Here is a 23,552-nt window from a genome sequence, read left to right on the forward strand (position 1 = left end):
TTTCCTGTTGTCTGTATAACAGGAGGCTTAATTGAAGGCTTTTAAGTGTCCAAGTAGTATGCATGAAACTCTACCTGGCACCTTCCAAAATCAACAGAACTCTTTTGCCACCTATACAGACAGGGATGCTCGTCACCACCTTGTCACCGTGCTGCAGAGGCTTAACACAAGGAATGAAAGATGGGTTACAGGATTTGGCTGACAGACTCTATGACAATAACTCTAAAAGGACAGCAAAGATCAGTTCAGGACAAAACATACTTTATTGTACTGTAATGTCAGAAGTACAAGAAAGGTACTGCAGAGAACCATGCTAATGGCGCTTCCAGGCTGGGGTCTGTGAAAGACAGAAGTACAAGATAATGGGGTACTACTGTACTCAGTGCAAAAACTGATTCATTTGAGGCACAAGTACACTATTGTTTAAGCAGCTTGATTCAAGCACAGCTCTGGTATGTGATCTCTGTTTTCTTTCTATGTGACATTTCTAGAACAAAGCTACCTTTACATGAAAGAGGCAGTAGATTCAAGTCAGGGGTGTCCAACTTGCCACTTGGCAACCCAAAAAAATTAAGAAAAATACTCTGCATAGTCACCCTCCACATCTTAGTTTCAGATATGGAGCTGTGGCTAGAGAAGAAAAGTTATTCTGAAAGGTCAGAAGCCAGATCTGTTTGGCTGGGTGGGGTTCCCCCCCCCCACCTCGTCCTACATCTGTGGGTAACTTATTTCACATGGACCACAATTTATCCAAGAAAAAAAAACCACAACCAACTCATATCTTAGGTAAGAAATCATACATATCTAACATTCAAAGAAATTTCAGCCCTTGAGATCCTAACTTATGGCTTAAGACACAATGAAAGTGTTTGGGCACCCTTGAGTTAAGTTAATGAAGAGCATTTTAGCTAAAAAAGGCAAGCAAGATCACTGTTTTAAACAGAGCTGACCTCTACAAGAACAAAGCAGGAATCCAAGTCACTAGTTACTACTAGGCTGACATGTACTGCTGCCCAGAAAGATAAAAACGTAACATCACAATGAAAAGGTTCAACAAAGTTGAAAGACAAAGGTTTCAACACCAGAAGCAGCATTTGAAAACAAGCTGTTTAAGTTAATTTTTTCAAGAGATGCAGATTGCATAACTCTATGCATGAACAAACATGCTGGCAATCTTGTCCTTTTACACAGCAGCTGTGTTTAACATAGGAAGTTCTGGGTTTAAAGAAAGCTACTTGAAGAAGAATTAAGATTTGCAATTCCCTGTCTAACTTAATGAGATTAATAGAGAAATGAAAAAAAAATGACTACAGAGACTGTAGTTTCTCAGTGGATCCCTATCATTACAAACACAGCTGGCTTTGTAAGCAATGCAAGACTAAACAGACAGCTATTACTTTATATTATTACTATGCTCATAAGTTACATCTGTTAAAGTTTAAAAAAGCCAAGCAGTTTTGCCCTATTTCAAGGATAGTTTCCAATCAACACCAGTTTACACGGTGAGTGGGACTTCATGAATAAACAAGGAATGGTGACATCTTTGGGTCAAGAATGACAAGAAATAATGGGCTCTGTGCTACCAATCAACCTCAACAAGAATATGGCACATGGGCCAGCCCAAGCTGTACCAACACTGAACCTTTAGCACTCAGCACAAATTCGGATCTCTTCACTTTAGCTAGCAAACCAGGTGAAAAGGCTGGGTTAAAAAAAGCCCAAAAAACCAAAAATCTAACTAAAAACTTCAGCCAAAAGTTGGAATATACTTTTTTAAAAAAATCTGTAGTTCTAAAATAACTTGATGCTGACATGTTTGTGCAAACTAAAAAAAAAAAAACCTCACTGAATTTCTCTCCAACAAAAGATAAATCCTGCAAATATTTTCCTTTTAGCCCACTGTACCTGAAGATACAATCTCAAATCTAACAGATGTAAATAAAAGAGAGAAAAAGTTACAGCATCTGCACAACATTCTTTCTACAAACAGCTGCTGGAGGGAAAGTAAAATATAAAAGGAATAAAGAAAGGAAGGTTCCATCTGAAATATTCTCACAATCTTTCCCACTTTGTAGTCCATGAATCCGACTCTGATGCTAAGGTGACAGTGTATGTAAGCAGATTTTTTGTTGATTTTATTACATTTGAGTTTCAATGGAAGAGAACCGGCGCGGAGAGCGGCGGCTCTTCAGGAATTGTCGGACGGGACGTGCTCCTCGAAGCCCTCGCTCTCCCGCACCAAGGCTCTCTCCAGGATGACGCGGCCCTCCTTGTAGCGCTGGCTGTCCTCGGTGGCAAACTCATAGATCCAGCCCAGTTTGCTGTTGCAGTTCTTGCAGCTCACGTCCCGGACCATGTGGCGGCCAGTGAGCATGACCCGGTCCTGAACTTCGCTGTACTGCAGGTTCACCACCTGGGACAAACACACAGCGCACAGGAACACGCAGGATTAGTCTGCTAAGGGAAATGACTATCAGCACCTCAGAAGGAAAGAGCTTGTGGCACAAAGTGTAAAAAAGATGTGCTTCACAGTGATGCAAAACCCGACTGCTAACACAAAATATGCAAAAGCGCTGTGTTCAACTCTGGGTGAGAAACTCCCAGTGAACAGCTTGTGAATTTATATTAAACCAGCTGTAATCTCTGTAACCCATTTCTAGCAGCTGACATGCTCACCAAGTCCCAGAACTCAGAAACAAAGTATTAAAAGGGATACTTCTTTAAAAGACTTGTGGTACTTTTGAAATAATTACCTAAGAAAAAGCCAGGGTCAGTGGCTGAGAATGTAGATACGAAACACACACCTTTTTGTGTGCTGTATCAGCAGCTTAAAATATGCTTTTAACTTCTTTTGCAGCACCACCACAAAAACAAGGCATTTAATTCTTTGAAAAGTTGATGTCAGAACTGTACCCAAACTACTGATCTCCAGATTCTTAAAGATGGGACTGCAGTGCTTTCTCAGCTTTGCACCTGAGTGCTTCAAATGTACAGCTTCTGACTGCAGAAATGCAAAAACTCATACTGCTGTAATTAAACCCCACTATTTAACATAAAATAATCTGAACTCCAGGATCCAGAGCTTATTGGATGAGGAAGAAATCTCTCACTGACAAGATTCAGAATACCAGATATTCCAGAGCAAAACATAGTTAAGACACTACTGAAGCCTCTATCAACTCATGGCCAAATGGCTTATAAGAAAAAAACAAAACTAAAATACATCAAGTATTATAATACCAGGAACTTAGCAAGAAAGCAAGGGACAGCCACAATTGTTCCAATTAATCTAAAGGATAAGTTTTTATGCAAGGTAAATAAATAACCCTACAATTCACTCAAAAATCATGACTTCTGTATTTCAATCTATTGAATCTGATCAATCAAGAACCATTAAACAAAATTAGAGTATTTTTGCCTGTAAAAAATTGTGGCAACTTAAATTGCCAGATTACTGAAAATTTAAATGCATTTCAGGAATTAAGCAAAATATTATGTAAACTTTTTTTTTTTAACTGCATAAAAGTGAAAACACCTTTGGAACCCCTTTGACAGACACCAGATACTCTCAGAGTGAACCTGAGGCTCCTGTTACAGAAGTCTCTGAAGTTAAAACTCCATAAATTTTGGCCTGATGCCTCTATATGTAGTCTTCTTTATAACTGCAGTATTGCAGACAAAACTAATTTAGATTAAGTTTCCCATCAATTGTAAATGTCAAATTTGACTTCAATGATAGTAGAACAAAATAAAAATTAAAGTTAAAATAGTAATTATGCAACACTTTAGCCAAGAAGTTTTTTTCCTATTTCATGACAGATTCATATCCCACAAACTCATTTTTCAAAAGTAAATAGCAGCCTCTTACCAACCTTGTTAAAAAGAAAGGCCCTTCCTGTGGCCCCTGTGAAGCGAGTGGAGATGAGCTCAGAGCGGTTGGTCAGGATTGTGTCGCAGTTTGCACAGGAGAACAGGCGAGTGCCACCAATATGATCCAAAAAAATTCTTCCCATTTTTACAACTTAGGTAAGTTTATACTCAAGACCTGAAAGCAAAAAGAAACATCATGTCAAAAAGAGCATTACAGCAAAAAAATGGAAACCCCCAAACATCCCACATGTATGCAGAATATTCTTCAAACCAATTCAGCTAGTGATTGCTCAAAGTCATTCCTCTGTTGGTGAATTACTGATCTTACAGTCTGCCTTCATCCTCTCAAGACAAGTTCTTTCCTAAAGTGACCATTTTAGCCTTTACCCTCTCAAGACAAATTCTTTCCCAAAGCGACCATTTTAGCCTTTACCCTCTCAAGACAATTCTTTCCCCAAGAAACCATTTTACCAATAAGACGATTTAAATACAAACTAATTACATTAAATGAGAAAAACACAAACCAGAACCTTAAAAATACAGTTCAGACTTCTGCAGACTGACCCCTACAGTCCTTAAACTCAGAAGCTTCCACTTCCTTTAACATAATACTGAAATTCCATTTCAGTACATTCCCAACAACTCACTCATCTTAGTCAGCACTAAGAAATGAAGCACTGAGAATTACACTGAGTCACTAAGACAATTATAGCTTAATTTTCCCAGGTCACCCCCACTTTTTATAATACATATTTATAATGTCACTTCCCCATAGCTTTGCACAATTTATGACACACAATCACACACCACCACCACCCAGAATGTTGGTATAGCACCCTGGCTGCTGTATTTGACTTGACACTTCTTTGTTTCATATACACACCAACATAGGAAAGGTTTGGATGCTATTTCACATAATAAACAATCCACCCAGACTTTACACCAGTCAGTTTTAAATACAAATGTTTTAAGTTCCCTAATCCAAACACAAAATACTGTGTAATTTATCCAAGATATTTCCAAAACCTCATCACTAAAATACCTCAGCAACTCCAATGAGAAAAAAACAGAGCTTAAAAACTTTATAGCAGATGACCTGCATATGCTTGATAAATCAGCCTCTTCACTGCTTAGAAAAATTAAAGTGTCTCATCAACTTCACACCAACTAACAAAAATTACTCAAAGTTAACTAGTGAGTAGGCACAGAACATATAGCCAAAAACTTAAATCACGAAGGATGATATAACATGACAAAGTAATTGACTTATGATGTTATTTCCCTTTCAACTGCAGAAGTTTTACAACTCAACTTCTATAGTTAAACAAGTTAAATGTACCTCCATTTATGCTTCAGATCTGGAATCAGAAAAATGTATTGTCTCTGCTTTTGTCATGCAGAGCAATGCAAAATAAATCTGACACACTGCAATATTAGAATTGTGTGGGTTTTACTTTTCAGAATAGGAGACTGTGCTCCTATTAGAGCACATAGAGAAGTCAATCAAATTTTGTGCTCATCTAATTGAACATTCTAAGTCAAACACCATTAAAAAGCACACATATCTAATTTAAATTCACTTCAGGTTTTAGGGGATCAGTTTTTTAAAGCCTACTCTTCACATGCACAAAGCAAAAATGGACTAAAACTTGCACCTGCACACACAGAGCTTAACACACCATTTTTACATCTAAAAATGAGAAGTCACCGACATAATGATTTTTTCCCAATTACTTTATTTCACACTTTGTTTTCTTACAATGTGAGGCAACAAAAAGGGTTCCTAATATTGAACAGAGTGATTTTAGCTCAGGTTCCTTACCTTCAGATTTTTCAAATCACTATTAATCTTCTGTATCCCATCTGAAGGATACATAAAAATTATAAACAATGTCATGATTCTTCCTTTTAAAGGTGATATAATACCCATTTCTCTTCTTCAAAGGATAAATAAAGCAGGTCTGAGTGTTAAGAGGTGTGACTCCACTCAAAATACAGAAAGCATTTTCATTTAGATTTCCCTAAGCTTTATACCTTTCTAATATGCCTTTAATCTTTCCCAGTAAGCAAATGCAAAAAAAAAAAAAAAAAATTAAAATGTGAATGGTGACATAATGAAGGAAAATCAACAGACAATAAGTGTGAATAAATAAGTATCAGTAAAAGTCTCCAGCCAGAAGAAACCACAAATACAAGCAATTAAGGCAATTGTAACAGATATGCCCATAAGGCACTTGGCCTAGGTCCATGTGCCATCCTTCCTAATTTTGGATGTTATATTTGTACTGATTGTATTGTAGATGCAAAACAATTAACTGATCATAAGTTACAGTAAATGTGGAAGCAGCATCCAGAGGGGTATTTCTTTCAGAATAAACACAGTGCCCACCCTGTCAGTATTTTTGGATAGTAATATAACAAATCCAAACCCATCCCTATCTCACCAACAGCAACACAAACACAGAGCTTGGTGTCCAGAACAGATCCTTTACACTGACTGACCCTGCACAGCATGACATTTTGGAAAATGCACCTAAACACTTCAAATCCCTAAAATCATATCAAATCTTGCCTAAAATCATAATTCCTGTCAGTGCTCTTGGAAAGGCAGTAGCCCAGAGATGCTAAAAAAGGAAATTAAACACTCCAGAAGGGAGCACAAGTGCAATTCAAACAAGCAGGTTAGAAGTCACAGCAACATACAAATGTATTACTTCTGGATATGGCATTATGGCATGGACTGAAGTCTTGAGTCCCAAAGATCTCAAACATTAAAATAAATGCATAAATAAATATATTCAAAGACTTAAGGCTGAAAAATCTGCCCAGTAATACAAGGCCTAAGATCCTACTTATTTACATCACCTTAAAGAGGTGAAAGTAACCTAAAGTTGCAACAGAATCTAACAAACAACCTGGCACCAGAAAACAGTGCAGAAAGAGATGCATATTCTTGAAATAATACACATTAAAAAAATTAGAAAATTAAATTCTACAGTCAGCACTGTAAAGTCAAAACAATGTCGATTTTGTGTATGTTTTCTTAAGAAATTACTAAAATACTGTAAGGTTACTAGAGTGTCTAACATTTTCAAAGTAACCTCTACACTTAACTGCCACCTGGTAGACTTCAGTCAAAATACATAGCAGGCTACAGCTACCTCTGACCTCAGTTTTGATTGTTGAATTCAATGAATTTGTAAGGGCCCAGCTGAGCATTATAAAAAACTAGTCACCTTACACTAATCTTTATGTTACTGCTCACAGTAGTAAAAACTAGGAAAAAAATTACAAAATGACTGCTAGCAATACAGACTTAAAATGCCACACATTATAATGAATTTTCTAAAAACTCTAACACAGAAATTTTTCTTTTTCCTATCCTGTAAAATAGAGAAACTAATCTCTTGGAATCATTTCACACTCTTCCCTTCCTTTTTCTTCCCCCAAGCTAAAAACATAATGTTCTCTTATAAGACCAAATCAGAAGGTACTTGCTATGGATAAAGACTCCTCTCTCCTTATGTAAGGACCCTGAATCCTGCACACAAGAGAAAAACAGAAGCACAAGAGAACAAAGGGAAAGCAATCTTCCATTGCTCCCAGGCTCCTGCTCCTTACAAACAGAAGTGGTGTGTACAAAGTCACCCAAGTTAACGGTGCAGATTTATTTCCCTATAGTTTCACTACCAATTGAAAAGGTGCAGGCGTCTATTTATGTTCACACATGCATAAATTATCTGAAAAAGCCACTTATAGGCAGCTTTGATAGGCAGTGGGAGGGCTCTCTTAAATGAGGAGAAGCCAAAGAACTGTAAAACATAAAAGCATTTCTAAAGCTTAAGATACTCCAAATAAAGGGAGGAAAATACAGTAAGTGCACTTGGCCATTCATTCACTATTTACACTTAAAAACACAGAAAATAAATTCCACTGGTCCAGAGAACCAGACAGGTTCCTTAGTGCTACTTACAGCTCCAGAAAGTGACACTACTGTATCCCACCAATTCCATCATGCTACCAGCAGAATTTTCAGAAGTAGTAGACAGGGATCTTGGTTATTCACAAAACCAAATGCTGAGGAAAGAACAGATTTTTTGGCCCATGATTTCACTTTTTAAATCAGCAAAGCATTCTCTACTGGGTACATATCAGTGATGAAGTTCTATTGCTCTTGCCTTCATGCAAATTACCAAACACAAGTTATTATATTAAATGAATGGCGGCAATGTAAGAAAGGCAGACTTACTTACTTTCCTTAAGGAGATATAAAGTATCTATTGCTTGTTAAATCCCCCCAGTTCCAAGAGAGGGGCACTTTCATGAACTGAGAGATGATGACACTGCCATTATTCAGCACCCAGACCACCTTCCTTAGAGGACCTTTAGGAGAACAATCAATGATAGCTCATATTACCTAGCAGGCCAGGCTTGCTGACAGTGCATGATTTTGACAGTACATTACTCTAGCATAAACCTTGATACCACTTCTCAATCATACTTCCTCCCTGCATGCTTCTCCAGTGAGTGCATGGACAGACAGGAAACACAAGCACTGTGGCTGAGTGCTATAATGTGTATTCCCAGAGCAGTAGCTCCCAGACTCCCCAGACACTTTCAGTGTTGATTTCAGCAACATTGAGCAACAACCATTTCAAAGGGCTGACATTCAACAGCTTAAATTTGACCATTGTCTGCACACATACCCTGAAGCACCACTTGGCTGCTATTTGTACTACCTCATCTGCCCACCCTCACCATCAATAAAGAATGAAACACAAATAATTATTTATTAACATCTTTAAAACTAACAGTCAGTGTTTTCTTGTCCTGGAATGCATCTCTTGAAGATACAGGACCGTCAACACCTGGGAGAGCCAGCAAGCACTTTCTCTCTACACACTGGACTGTGGATATTTCCCAGGAGGAGCCTCAGTGTTGCTTCAGCACCATCTACTGCATTCACATCTACAACAGAGAACAGCTGCTAGTTAAAGGACAAAAAACTGTGACCGCCTCTCTTTCACCATTTTACCAACCAACAACATTTTCTTTTGTGAGCAAATAAGCATTCTCTACCCTTTGAGAAAGGGCTATGCATTCCCTAAGCACACTGAAACACTCTCAAGATGTACTTACCCTGGAACCAGGCCAAAACTTCATCACAGTATCTCAGGAACTGGGCTTCAGCTTCCTCTTCTTATCTCAGAGATGGACCAAAAGAGGAAAGAGAATTCTTAGCACAGCTGCACAAGACCACACATTAAAGAATCATAAAGGAGAAAATAGAACTTGCTCCTCACCTTCCCAGGTTTCCCTGCTCACAGATGAGGGCACATCCGAAAATACACACGTGGTCAGTCTCTCCAGAGGTCGGAGATTCAATGTCTGCCACCAACTTCTGCAACTGTCCAAGCAAACAGGGCCTGGCCTCTGCCTACATGCAGAATTGAAACCACCACATGTAGCCAAGTGTGGAGAGAAACTGAACTGGAACAGCATACTGTGCCCTTCAGAACCATCTAGCTACTGCAGCAAAGTGTGAAAGGAACTTAATACAGTCCAATGACAGAAGAGGTTTTGGCAAAGCAATCGAAGCTGTACCTGGATGCAGGGGACAGCACCCACCAACAAGAGGCTGCCTTGCAGGATGACAACACCCTTGTGCAAGTTGCAGCAGTGTAATTTTGTACTGCAGGTTGCAGTAGTATCACTTCCTATGGCAAACTGGGTTTTTTCCTAGGTAAGGCGAGCACTGGGATACTGGCATTTAGATTTGTTTATGTCATATTGGTGCACTCAAACACTAATCCAGGGTACTTTGTTTCACGTTTACAGAGAACAGAGCCACACAGATGGGTGCTTTCTCATACAGCCTCCCTATCTCAGCATCTCCCACAGTGTAACTTAAACCCTCACAATACTCTCGCCAGATAACATATAAAAGTATTAGTTTACAAATGGTATCAGACTCAGATTAATTTTCTTTCCCACTACTACAGAGAGTCCAAAACCAGCACCTAGACCTGTCACTCTGCTTCTTTTTCCCTTCATATTCCTCCTTTCCCCTTCCTAATTATTCCACTGTTTTCAAGAAAGCTGTATTTCCTTGTTTTGTAATAAATTTATTCTTATACTACTTAAGCAGTTGATATAACCTTTGTCTATGAATCCATTCTGCAACCTTCCGAAAGCTAAACTACACATTTTCTGTTTTCATTAATTTTAGAGCTGAAGTGATATAAAACTTCATCCAAATACATCTCTGATTTCATGAGTCATTTAAAATGAAATCCAATTATCAGCCTTTTAAGAAAAGGAATAAAGACAACCATCATCCAAACCAGCGACATCCAGCTGGCAGAAAGGGTGCCTATACACTAAGTGCACATAATCAAGAGATTTTTATATTAACTAGAAAGGTCCTAAATGTAGGTAAAGGCTCCAAAATTAGAAAGCATCTTGCTAACAAGCATCCACAGTGTACAGGCATTTCATCTACACACTTAGCAAGTAATTTTTAAGTTAAATCTTGCTTAAGGGAATTACGTATTTCAGTGGGAGCTGAGTGACCCAAGATTTCAACACAGGTCAAATGTCAGTAAACAAACATGAACCAACGACCTGACTAGGACAACATTCCTTCAAGCTTGTAATGATTACCATGTTAAATACAGATATATAAATATGTGTACAGCCCTCAGTCTGTGACAAGTAACAAATCCAGCCTGTTCTTGTCATCCTCTGTGCTGGGCTTTGAGATGTAGTTTCATTTGTCCTTCCACAATTAGCAACCACACTTAAAACTCACTTGTCATTATTAAAATCTATATAAAAACAATAAGCTCTGCATCTCTAAGTATTGCTGTAAGTACAGAAGTGAAAGTAGCAGATGACAGAAGCCTCCAAATATTATTTTCAAGACTGCTTTAGAAAAAAGAGAGCAGCATTTAAAAACTGACAGTTTTGTCATGCATGCTACTTGAATTCAGCCACCCAGAATGAGGATCCATATAAAAATATATGTATAGGATTATCTATACAGCAGTTATAGTGAAATATATATATATATATATATATATATAGCAGTCACGTGAGGCAATGTTTACAATTGGGGAGCAAGTTCCCTCCCTTTCAGCCATCAGTCATAAACATTAGTTAAGCTAATGGTTAATCTAGAGCCATTAGTTGCTGACATCAAGAGCTGTTCTGTGATACCACTTCCGAAAGAGCCCTGCCCTGTTTCTCTCGCCTAAAACCGTGTGTACTTACTCAGTTAATCCCTCAGTCTAACACTAAACCCGGGTTTATTGTTTAAAGAAAACAAAGACAAATAATTTATTAAATTCTACGGCAATATCAGTCCAAAACACGCCCTTTATTCTTAAATAAATATTAATATAATCTACATCTGCTTGCACAGTACAGCTGAAGGCTGCGCACAGAGTAACGAAGCAGACAGACAACAGTCTTGACATTCATTTTGCTTTGACTGAGAACCTTTCCCCGAGCGCGAAGGCGCCGGCAGAACATCTCAGCTCCCTGGGAATCCATACTTCCGCGGGGAAAACCCCAGCCAACGCCGAGCCGCGAGCTCCCGCACCAAGCACCCGAGCCCCGGGCCGGGTCGGTGACAGCTCCCCGCGGGAGGCACCTGTCCGCCGGGGGCACGGCGCTCGGCGCTGCGCCGGGCGGGGCGGTTCAACCCCCGGTGCCGGTGCCGGTGCCGGTGCCGGAGCCGCGCACACACAAAGCCGCGCGCGCGCGGGGGCGGTGCCCGAACCGGCCCGCGCGCCGTCACGGGGGCGCGCGCAGCCAACCGGGGCCGGCCCGGCTCGCCCCGTCCCCCCCCCCCCCCCCCCCCCGCCGCCGCCGGGCGCTGCCGGGAGCGCAGGAGCCCTGACAACAAACAGCAGGAAACAGCTGACGGGGAGGCACCGCCGCCGCCTCCGCCGCGCCGAGGGGCCGTGCCCAGGGCCCTCCGCCGCCCCCCGGCACCGAGCCGCCCCCGTACCGGGCCGCGGCACGGCCCCGCGCCCACCCGCCCGGGGCTCCGCACAAGAAGCGGCCCGGAAAGTTGCCCGGCGCGGGGCCGGGGGAGGAAGTTGTGTCGGCGGCGGCGAGGGAGGGGACGCTCGGTACCGGCCCCCGCCGCGAAGGCTGGGCGGCGCTGGGAGACGGTGACGGAGAAGGGGACGCGGCGAGGGAAGGCCGGTGCTTTGTGGCGGCGCTGGGTAACGCACCGGCTCAGGCGGGGCCGGCCGCTGCCCCCCTCCGCGCCCGCCGCCGGACCGGACCGGAGCGGCTCGCCCGGGGCTCCGCCGCGGCCCGACAGACACAGCGCCGCGGCGCGGAGCGGCGGTAGCCACCTCCCTCCCCGGCCGCCCCGGCCTCCCCGGCAGCGCGGGGCGGACGCAGCCCCCGCCCGGTTACCTGGCGCCGGGGAGCGGCGGTGGCGGCGGCTCCGTACCCGGTGTCTCCCCCGCCCTCCACGGCCCCGGCGCTCCGGATCGGCCTGGCAGCTCCGCCCCGCCGTGGCCCCGCCCCGCCCCGTCTGTCAATCAGCGCCGTGAGGCCCCGCCCCGCCCCTCGCTGCGGCCCAGGCTCCGCCCCCCCGCCGCACGCTCCGCCCCGCCCCGGGTCGCCTCACGGCCGCGCCCGCCGGGTCACGCCGGGTCACGGAGTCGCGGAATTACGGAATCGCAGAATTACAGAATCGTAGAATTGCAGTTATAGAATTACCGAATCACCGAATCATCAAGGCTGGAAGAGGCCTTTAAGATGACTTAATGTGATCGCCCGCTCAGCACTACCATGGTAACCTCTAAATCACTACACCACACCACCCAGCACCATGTCCAGAGCACCTTCAGGGACGGTGACCTCCCTGGACAGCCTATTCCAATGCCTCACCACCATAGCAATGACAACTTTTTTCTGTCTAATCTGAATCTCCGGTGTCTCTAAGGCCATTTCCTCTGGTCCTGTCACCGCAGACACGCCAGAGAAGACCGGCCCCACCTCCCTCCTGCAGCCTCTTAGAGAGCAATGGGCTCTCCTCCAGGCTGAGCAACCCCAGCTCCTCAGCCATTGCTCGCAAGATGTGTTTTCCAGACCCTTCAAGAGCCTTGTTGCCCTTTGCCGGCCATACTCCAGCACCTCAATGTCCTTTCTGAAGTGGGAGGCTCAGAACTGAGGACAGTACCAGTGCTGAGTGTTATAAATGAGAAACAAAAGTCTCGGTATTCAGCAAAATTTAGATTGCTTTATTTTATATAGCCAGAGCCAGCAGAGCTGGGGAGGCAGAGGGGTCACAGCCCCCTCCATGCTCCATCAAACTTTGGTTTGCAGCTCCCTTTTATAGCATGGTTTCCTTGTAGTCATCAATAATTGTTATTTTTTTTTGTTGTCATAATTCTGCCAGGTAAGCAGTGGTGGTCCGTGGGATCGCTGGAAGACGTGAGCCTCTAGACAATTTGTCAAGTCCCACAGATAACCATCTGCTCTTGGTAGATAAGGAAATGGCAGAAGTCAGGAAGTCTGGTCTTAGGGATAGGATGCAATTGATTACTCAAAGGCAGGAAAACTGATTTGGCAGAATCTGTTGGGCTGTGTGAAAGCCTTGTTTGCAAGCTGTCAGTAGATACAATTTATTGAGAAACATAATATTCATAACAGGGGGATTTAAAACAAAATTATTTAATAATATATTTTCCTTTCTTTAGTATCATGCTTCATTTCAGACCTATGTATTCTGGTTTATACAAACCCCAATACTTTTATGATTAACATGAATCTTTTATCAATTATCACATGAGGACTGCAGTCAGGGCAGTACTCAGTGCTGCAGGTCTTGGGGGGCTGGAGTCAGGGCCAGAGCTGGAGATGGAGCAAGGCCTGGAGGTGGTGTCAGAGCCAAAGCTGGAGCCTCATGGAGCACTCAGCCCTTCCCCATGCCAAGTTCCATTTCCCAGGCACCTGTCAGCTGCTGCTCTGAGCCTGGTGCCCTGCACTCCCCCTCTACAGCCTCCCAGACCCCCTGACTCCATACAGCCTGGCAGAAATCCCCACTCTTAGGGGAGCTGAATGCCAGAGCCACCCAACACCTCCCTGCACCCCTAGAGCCTCCATTGCCATGGACCTGGCTGTGAACAAAGGGAATCCTTTGGCCTACCCTGCTTCACCACACTGTGGGGCCCTGTGAGGGTTGGAGGTGTAGAAAGGCACTGAGATGACTTTTGGCAGCATCCCCACCTCAGTGAAGCTGTGACTCATGCTGCTTGCAGACTTGCAGGCCGTTTTCACATTGAAATCTTTGTGGGATATCTTAAATACTGCCCACTGTGGAGATGAAAGGTCAGAGGAGAATGAGGCAAAGTGTGGCCTTTGGCCATTGTTTGCAAAAGCTATCAGTTCCCTGCCAGTTTTAAGTGCTCATAGACTGCCTCCTTCACAAATAGTGGTCTTGGACAAAATAAAATGAAAAAAAAAATCCTTTTGAGTTGTTGGTTATGAAAAAGAGATGCAAAAAGGCGTTGTCCTTCTATGGGGGAAGCCATGCCATTTTAAGGATTTCTGTTCTAGAGAAAGTATTTTCATTCCTGGGTCTATCCATGTGGTATCACCAGAGGAGCTGTGGTAGTGGATGAGGAACTCAAAAGGAATGAGTCAGCAGTATTCTCCTGTCATTTCACACAGAGGTGGAGGGGCATCTCTGTGAATGTACAGCACACAGGACATGCTTACATGCCCAGCTGCTGTTCAGCCTGTGTCTTTTGCATGGATTATTCTATGAAAAGAAATGACGAGGTAGAAGAGAACACAACAGCCTGTTTGAGGGTAGATAATCAGTGACAGGTCAACAACAATGTGCTAAGAGCTACTGTTTGCTTTGTACATGCCTCCAGAAAATCAGATCTCTTCAACTCTGGCCTAATCTGAGTTTAGGTCAGCTCTGGCCTGATCCTGAGCAGAGCTGAGGATTGACATTTCTCACTGTCCTCTCATCAGTCCCTCTTTAGATCATGGAAAGGGAGTGAAAGGTGTTAGAGCAGTCCATCAGATAGCAATCACCTCTTGGTTAATGGCACAGGGACAGCAGAAGTACTGAGAACATTAGAAGGAAGCCATAAAACCCTGTCTGGGGTCCCATTTACCACCAGCAAATGGAGAAAGCAACTGGTCTAACATGCCCCCTTTGTTAACAGGCTGACCTGATCTGCTGCTGATCCTTGCTGGGTAACCACGAGCTGTGTCCCTGGTGGATCTGCTCCATCTCTTTACAGAACCTATACAAAGGTCCATGCCATACTCATCTCTGCACAGCTCCCATGGAGATCACCATAAACAAAGCCAAAACAGAGCAGAAAGAGAGTCAAAGCAGCGGTGCTTTAGTCAGCACTGGTGACTGGGTCATATCTGGGGCCCTGTGAGCTCACTGCTCAGCTCTGCTACTGAGGCACCTGCACATCTCATCCACTGGTTCTTCCTGCCTCACTTTCCCTCTGTACATATGCTCCCTGCCTTACTGGGAGGTTGCAGGTTTGCTTAAGTACCCTTCTCCAGTCTGGGCATATGGAGGGGTAGTTTGTCTGAATATTGCAATCATCACAGTAATATTACCATGAAAACAAAGCAAAGCCCAAACCTATGAACAGAATTAAATTCTCAGCAATAAGAAGGGTAGCTGTACCAATCAGAGAGAAACCAAATTGACCATGAGACAAGCAGAGAATGGATTAGCCTGTACTTGACAGATGGTGCCAGGGACTGATGTTTTTATTTCCCTCTCAGAGGAGCTTAGAGGAATGGGGGGTGGGGGGTGGGGGGTAGGGGGGGGTGAGGTAGAGCACGTTTAATAGAACAAAGCAGCAGGCTGTAGCAGCTCTGCTGAAAAACACTAAAAATACCAAAAGCAATTTCCAATTAGCTTGTAAGGGACATGCTACATGTCAGCTAGAGAGTGAAAAACAGGATCAGCAGTATTGTGCCACATGGCACTTTTAATTTTCAAAGCAGCCTGAAAACATTAGTTAATTCTCCTCTGATATAGGGGAATGCAGTACAGTCAGCAGTTTGTTCTGTTACTTCTTATGCCAGGTTTTGTGAAGACCCTGGCCCTTTTCCACAGTTAATTCATATCACAATAGCTCAAATTACTCTGGAGGAGCCAGTCTTCTCTGCAGCACTACTAAGCAAAAAAGACAGTGTTAGATCTAGAACTTAATGAATGAGAGAAAGGAGAGATGCCCATACCCAACAGCCTTAGTGAGACCCAACTTTAATATCTGCCCCATCTAAAGCTATTTTTCAGTGCTGCGAGCAACTCTGTATAAGCATTTCAGAGAGAATTGGGTAACTGAGGAATTAACCACAATCTCAAACAGAACTGCATAGTGAAACTTGAGCACCAACATATTAATCTAATTAAAACCTCTGACAAAACTTCAGTGGAATTCAGCAGGACCTGGGTACACCCCACTGAATGAGTGTCAGGGCTTGGGGGCTGCTTGTGCACATCTTCTCCCTCTAAAAACTCTCAGCTCAGTGGCTTTTGTTCCTGCTCTGTCTCCAGAACCACTAATAATCTTTTGGTACACTTGTGGATTCCTGCGTGGCAAAGTTAAGCCTACCAAACCAGGCATGCCTGAGGTGGAACAATGATGCAGTGGGATTTTCCATTGCTGTTCCTTCCATGCCCAGGATTTCTGGCAGCAGAGATGAGGCAGCTGAAATACAGAGCCAGGCTTACAGGCTGGGATCTCTCAGGGAGACAGCGTGACTCCTCACTGCCCCCTCTGTGCCTTCTCAGCTTTGCCTCGCATCAAAGGCTGGCTTCATCCCACGAGCTGCTCTTGCTATTCGGCATGGCTACTGATAACCTGTGTTTTTCAGAGGAGATGGTACAGCCTGCAGCTTCATTCTCATAAGGTAAACCTACTGACACACACAAAAAGGTAATTGTCTTTCATTTGATATCACAAGCAGACACTGCTTTTGGCTCACCTGAAAGCTGACACAGGCACAAGTGCTACTTACATGTACTTTTTCAGATGGTTGTATTTTTTGCCAGGGGAAATTATTTGTACAGTTAATCTCAACACCAAAAGGTGAGGGTCAGTGATGAAGCAGTCCCTCCACACCCTCTCCATAATGACAGAACTGGTCTCATTACCCTGACATCATACCTAGTAGCTGTTGGCTGAATTCGAAAAGGTGTTAAAGTGTAAAAGCCCAAAAGACCCAGGAGCCATATCAGAGAAAGTACTTAATGTCCGAAGAGGGAGACTGAATTTCCCTGTCATTATTAAGACATCAGGAATGGAGCCAGGAATCAGGCCTGGTGCCAGGGAATGCAGAACGGTGTCCTGCAGAATGGAGGAGCCATCGCTGTGCATGTTCAGGGAGACAGCCGACAGCCACAGAGCCCCCTGGAGACTGGCACTGCTGCAGCGAGCCCCTCTGCCATGCCCTCACAAAGAAAGCATGGCTGCTGGGTAGGATGGATGGTGATACAAACATATCACAGTGGGACAAGGGTCTTGCAGCGTTTTCCATTGCTAAGCCTTCTCTTTTTAGTCCCCTACAGTGAAGGACAGTTGCTGAAACAAGGAGAACTTTCAGGTTTAGGTCTGTAAGTCCTGTCTTACAACTCCTGTCCAGTAGCAATGCTCTGCAAGATTAACATGTTATCACTTTCCTTTGGGGGAGATTTTGGATGGCAGACATTTGATTATGGCATTTCCTCCACACAAAGGCTTGGTTTGATGCTCATGTGTTTGAGTGGAGAGAAGATGCCATGGGGTGGTGCCCCACTGACCCAGCTGGTGCAATGGGCCAGCTGCCAACTCCCCTGTATTTTATAGGATGAGATTGCAAGGGAGCTTTTATCCTCAGCTGAGAAAGTAAAGCTGAAACCATTCTCTTTTCACAGAAAATCACAACAGCTGTCTACCAGGAGATAAACAGTTTGGGGGAGAGCAGTTACTCCAACGCACGTGGACTTCATCAGAAAGTCTGGGCTGTCCCTATTGTTTGTGAGCGCTGGGTGAGAACAAAGACAGATTGGGCTAGAAAGGGCCCCATGCAGAGACATTCAGAGCCTGTACAGAACAGGACACTTTAATGCCTGCACTGGATTGCTGGGGTTTTTTATATAATCAGAGAAGTCTGCTAACTTGGGAATATATAAATTTACACACACCTGAGGCCCAGATGAATTCCCATAACTGTTTCATTTTTGGTTGCACTTACCAAGAGATGAAACTGGTTTGTTACAATTGTCACTTCACAGACAGGGGAGTGAGAAGAAATCTTTGTAGTATTGTCAATCTTTTCCATTCGTTGTTCCTGGAGCTCTGGGTGGAGTTTCCCAGCCTCAGTCAACACAGAATTTCCTCAAAGGTCTTAAAGCTGATTCAGTATGCTTTCAGTCTTTTAACAGTACACCCCCTGCTTAGGAGGCACACTTCTGAGTGTCAAAGGTGAGCCTGCTTGAAGGAAAACAGCCAGCCCCACTCTAGGCTTACTGCTCTCTTTTGTTAACAGATATCTACCCAAAGACATTTATCAAAGATGCTAAATTCAGAGGGAGAAGAGTGAAAAAGGCAAGCAGAGCCTGAGGGAAGAAACAGGTGGTCCACATATAAAGGGGAGACAAGAGATGCAAGGGAAGGGGACAGAACACGGAAATGTACCCAATAAACAGCTAAATCCATACCACAGAAATGGTGGGGTAGAGGCTTCTTTTGTAATCCTTTTGTCATAATCAGGATTCATAATCCTTGGTCATTGTCAAGCAGTCAAACAGTGAAGGTGCAATGCAGGAGACCAGGAGGTGTTGGAGTGTGTAAAACAGAACTCTGAGTCCCTCAGAGAGAGATGAGAATGCAGGGATTGAATTAAAACCTTTAGAGAAATTAAAGTGTATTAAGCCAAGCAGACATGAAATAGAAGTGTAAGCTTTAGTTTTAAGTAAGTAGAAATATTACTAAGTCACATAAATATGAAGTATAAGTTTAAGTTTTAAGTAAGTAAGAATATGCTTTAAGTGCCTAAAAAAGTAAAAGCCTTAGAATCTAATGTAAAGTGTAAGCCTCAGTAAAAGTTCAGAAACTTAGCTCTAGACATAATGAAAACATATTAAGAACATTGCTTACATTTTGGAGATAGAACAGATAGAACTATATGCCTGAATAGATAGAGCTATATGCATAAATTATGTGTAAGAATTAACACCACTTTCATACTATAGAACTAGAATTCCAATAGGTTTAGAAGGAATGTTTTAGATTTGTGTTTTTAGCTCATTGGGTAAATAAAAAATAAAAATCTGTGCATTTGGGTGAGAGTGCTCTCCCTCGCTCTCTTCCTCCACCATCATCATCACTGCCACAGCATGGGAGAAGAAGAAGAAGAGAAAAAGAAAAAGAAACACCAGGGAGCTCTTGCCTCTTCTCGAGACTCTGTACTAGGGAGTGCTGCCTCTGCTCAGGACTCTGTACCAGAGAACTGCTGCTCCTGCCTCTGCTCAGGACTCTGTACCAGAGAACTGCTGCTCCTGCCTCTGCTCAGGACTTTATACCAGGCTGCAGCTTCTGCTTCTAATTGGGACTCCTTGTCTCTGAGACTGATGTGCTTCTGCAATTTTACAATTGTTTACAAGAAAACAATTTTACAGCGACCAACAACTGCTCTTGCCTCTTTTAAGACCTACACCCTAAACCCTCGACAAGGAGGAGAGCTCAGTTGCCTGTCTCAGATGTCTGTCTAACACCAGTCTCCAGGATGGAGAAACCTTTAGAAGGGAGACTTCACATCTGGTTTCTGTCCAGCAGCCAGGACACGGGGGTGGCACCACTCCCTTCACAGACAGCGTGTTTCAGCAAGTGAAGCCTGTGAGAGGAGCCCACACCTGAGGGAACAGAAAACACCCAGCTCCCCTTCTGCAAATGCTTCAGAGATCTGCCAGGGGGCTGAACCCAGCTGCACAGCTGAGTAAATTGTAACGTGTTTGCCTCTGGGACAGCTAGGAGAGATGATCTATGGTTTATTCCAGGGCATTCTTGAGACCTCCAGAGAAGTGAGAGGTACAACAGTAACAAAAAGGAGAAAGCTCTTCGCAGGTCTTACATCAGAACACAGTATCGTGCACACAAAGATTTTCAAGTAGTTTACTAAACTGAGCAAGCAATGAGGTTCTTCCTGCAGAGATAAAAGTTAGGAGTATGAGAGAGTACAGGCAAATGATCTGAAGTCCCTTGTCCTGCCAGAGGGGGACTTGACCAGGAGCACAAGGAAAGGAGTCTTCTATTCCAGACTCCATTTTGGATGAGAGCCCAAAGGAAGGGTGTTTGAGGGTTTTCATGTGGCCAGTTGCTTATATGGTGAGTAATGTAATTATTCAGCACATGTGACTGCCCTGACACAGGGCAGGCTCTGAGTTACACTTGCAAGGGACTTTTAGCAAAGGCAGCCTGAGTCACTCATAAGCCAGTGGAACAGGTGAGAACAAGAAGAATAAGAATCACTACAGATTTAAACTCAGGTGGGCTCACAAAACTGTAGTACAGGACTCATGTGAGCAACCCACAATATGTCTGATTCAGTTCTCTCATTTTACTGGGACTCCACAGGCAGATTGCTCACATTTGACAGAGGTGAGCAGGGTCCCTTCCTTTGCAGGATGTGGTGTGAGGAGGATATTTGCCTTCACACATGATTATGTGTCAACAATTGTAACACAGCAGACAACAGTGCAAGGGCCTAAGCTGTAGTGGTGACCACTTGATATATACACTCCATCACAGGACAGAGTGCATGGTAGGCTAGGCCCTTGAAGAAGAATTCTTTAGGGGAAGAGTTGGACACTCCATGCATTTTTAGGGGGAAGAAAGCAGGAAAAAAGCAAAAAAGCAACCCAGAAGCTTGCCAATAAAGCATGGAAAAGTATTTCATCATGCTGTTGTTGCATCATTATTAGTCAAGCTTCTAGGCACTGCTAATATGACAGCTATTATTATTGTAACAGTGTTTAGACAGATTTCCAAAAGGCATCATGTAGGTGCCTCACTCCTGTTCTTTTCAGAGACTTAGGCAATAGGGACTTAGCTCATAATGAATGCAGCCTCAGCCTGGGATGTGGGAGGCTACATGAAGGGATCACCCCTTCATGAGCCTCTAAACAGCAAAAAAAAAATGTACTTTCACAGATACACCATTAAAATCTAGACCAATCAATCTGGTTTGAAAAGACTCGTTAGACTGAACCAGTTAACCACTCTTAGCCCTTGAAAGCCACATGGTGGAGAACAGCCTCCAGAGAATTTGCCAGGGCACAGCAGTGGCATGATGCTCCCAGAGGGCAGGCAAGCCAGCAGCTGGAGGCAGAGCCAGCACAGGCAGAGATCTCAGGGGTGGCACATGGTCCCACAAGGGCTAAACACAGCTGCTAGTGAGGCCAGCAAGTGCAATTAAGGTCTTTGAGTGCCCTCAGAACCATGACTATTTTTCACAGGTAAAATGGCACAAGGAAGTGGATGATAGGAACTGATTCATTTGAATTTCTTGCAGTACAGCACATATGTTGGAATTTCCTAATTCTTGTTTTCCAAAAACTCAGCTATTATAATTTAGTGCGACTTTTCTCCACAGAAATGTACTGACCTCAGTCTGGTGGAATCTGAGGTTCAAATCTGATCAGTTAGTAAGAGAAACATGTCTGATCTTATTGCAATCCCTTGCAGATTTTTGCCCAAAAAATCACGCAGACACTTGGCAGTTTCTAACTCACTTTGAGAAGATCCAATTTTAGATGAGAACAAACTGATTCAAGACAAAGCACATCACAAGGACCAGGATGCTTTTATACTTGATACTCAATTGACCTGTGTTTTCCTCTTTTCCTGTCTCCCAGTATCAATTCAGTAGTGATCCCACAGAGCCCTTCCATGCTTCTCCTCCCCTGAGAGATAAAATCTGGTTGTCAAACCTGCTGGGGATTGTGGCTTTGTCTGGGAGTTGTTTTTTCTTCCCTCGCTACCTTAAGTTGAGAAGCAAACTCAGATGCTCACAGGATGTGGACAGTGTAACTGTCTGTGGGCAAAGGAAGCTGGTTTCCCCCAGGTAGAGTAAGTCATGAACAAATATGTTTCTATTTGGAATACTTGTTGTGGGTAGCTCCCAAAGGAAGAAACCAGTGCAGTACTCCCTCCCACAAAATAGCAAGCAAACAAGATAAATCCAGTGACACTTACACATGAAAAAAACGGAGCTGATTAAGCACCAGGAACAGCTCAGAGCTAGGGGCAGGAAAGCAAAATGACAGAGCCAAGAAATGGATTAAAAAAATAAATCGGTCTAATCAGTTTGAAACACTTTCTCTGGCAAATTCACTTGAGCAACTGTAAGTAACTAAAAGGAGAGCTGAACCATGTGTCAGGTAGGGGAGTTTTCTGTGGTTCTTAACTATCCCTGGTTTCTGAAGGCGCTGTTAGTGGCTATTGATAGCGTGTGACACACCACTCCTGCCCACATCCCTAACTTCGGGGACAGTGATGCCCACATGAGCCACGTTAGGTTGCCACACAGCCCTCCAGGGGCAGCCCACATAGTGGCATCTGTGCTGGTTCCCTGTCACTAATCCTTGTCGTTTGCTGCTGCAAAGGAGCACGGTGGCTCTGGGGGCAGGGGTGGGTGTCAGTGAGCGGTGACTCACTGCGACCCCCTCCTCGCGCTTTCCCCGGTTTCAAACAATCTGGACAGAACAAGAGATGGTTGTTAAATGGTCGATTTAAGTTAATCAAGACTTCATTAATCACGGGTCTTTGTCTTGGGTGACCTGGGAGATTTTCTTGCGTGTGGAATAGTTCTGTCTACAATTGACTCATCACACTTGAGGCCGATGATACTTAGCCCTGTCCTAGCTATTAAGTTACTGCTCTGCAGTTTGTTTGTTTAATGCGTTCCCTGCTTCTTTGGCCCAAACCTACAATCTGGTCATTCATTTGCATGTAGGCAGGGGCAAGCTCCAGCTCGGAGTCAGCTGTTCAACACAACAGTCTGGGTAGTGCTGGGACAAAGCTGAGAAACATAAATTGGAGCCCAGAGATATTTATCTTGTCACCACTGTTTAAAGGAAGCTAACTGAGCAAACAGTGAGCTGAAATAACTGTGTGTAGAAACCACTTGAAAATAGCCTGAGGTGCTTTGTTAAGGCAGGAGACCACCTAACAAATGAGACCTTTTATGCATATCACACTGTAATATCATAACTCAATGATTTTCTTGCCTTAAGCAAATCAGCATTTGGGACTTTTCTGACAGGCTGTTTGTCCTTGCTGTGCACAGCTTGATTCACCATTGCTTTGCTTTTTGTGGAGTCATTTAAGCCTGGGCTAAGTTATGCGATCCCTCCCCTCTGGGAGAGTGTTGTAGAATTATAAATACTCAACAGGAGACAGGACAGTTTATAAATCAATTTTTGGCTCATGACACCAGCTCTCAAACTGAGAGTCACAGCATCGAGGAATTTTGTCCTGCCAGCTGAGCAGGAAACTTCCCAGCTAACACTGGTGTTTTTCCTCATTTCTAGAAATCAGCCTATGTCAAGTGGAAAGGCAAATATAGGAAATAATTTCCTGACATTGCTCTCCTGGTAGTTTTCTGTATAACTGTTGGAGCTG

General features: G+C 43.7%; 1 protein-coding gene across 12 annotated transcripts; it reads right to left on the bottom strand.

The window, feature by feature from the left end:
- Nucleotides 1-240: 240 nt before the first annotated feature.
- Nucleotides 241-13,050, bottom strand: YPEL5 (yippee like 5). Of its 12 annotated transcripts, none has more exons than XM_056487736.1 (9): nucleotides 12,717-13,050; nucleotides 12,304-12,679; nucleotides 9,174-9,307; nucleotides 9,010-9,069; nucleotides 8,683-8,838; nucleotides 8,124-8,253; nucleotides 7,844-7,947; nucleotides 3,873-4,045; nucleotides 241-2,413 (listed from the first exon to the last, which is right to left on the bottom strand). In XM_056487736.1, the coding sequence occupies exons 8-9, from the start codon at nucleotides 4,011-4,013 to the stop codon at nucleotides 2,189-2,191; spliced, it is 366 nt and encodes a 121-aa protein (XP_056343711.1). In that variant the 5' UTR covers nucleotides 4,014-4,045; nucleotides 7,844-7,947; nucleotides 8,124-8,253; nucleotides 8,683-8,838; nucleotides 9,010-9,069; nucleotides 9,174-9,307; nucleotides 12,304-12,679; nucleotides 12,717-13,050; the 3' UTR covers nucleotides 241-2,188. The 12 variants fall into 12 exon arrangements, with proteins under 12 accessions (XP_056343711.1, XP_056343713.1, XP_056343706.1 ...); XM_056487738.1 differs by having other exon boundaries at nucleotides 8,120-8,253; XM_056487731.1 differs by having other exon boundaries at nucleotides 9,010-9,074.
- Between the last annotated feature and the right edge of the window lie 10,502 nt (nucleotides 13,051-23,552).

The sequence above is a fragment of the Oenanthe melanoleuca genome, chromosome 3, assembly GCF_029582105.1.
Source record: "Oenanthe melanoleuca isolate GR-GAL-2019-014 chromosome 3, OMel1.0, whole genome shotgun sequence".
Classification (NCBI taxonomy): Eukaryota; Metazoa; Chordata; class Aves; order Passeriformes; family Muscicapidae; genus Oenanthe; species Oenanthe melanoleuca.

What these genes read in the sequence shown, in the direction of transcription:
- YPEL5 (XM_056487735.1), bottom strand. Translation starts at nt 4,013, where the DNA reads ATGGGAAGAATTTTTTTGGATCATATTGGTGGCACTCGCCTGTTCTCC. An exon ending in GGGCCTTTCTTTTTAACAAG is followed by an intron (nt 2,414 to 3,872) that starts GTTGGTAAGAGG and finishes TGTTTGTCCCAG; the next exon opens with GTGGTGAACCTGCAGTACAG.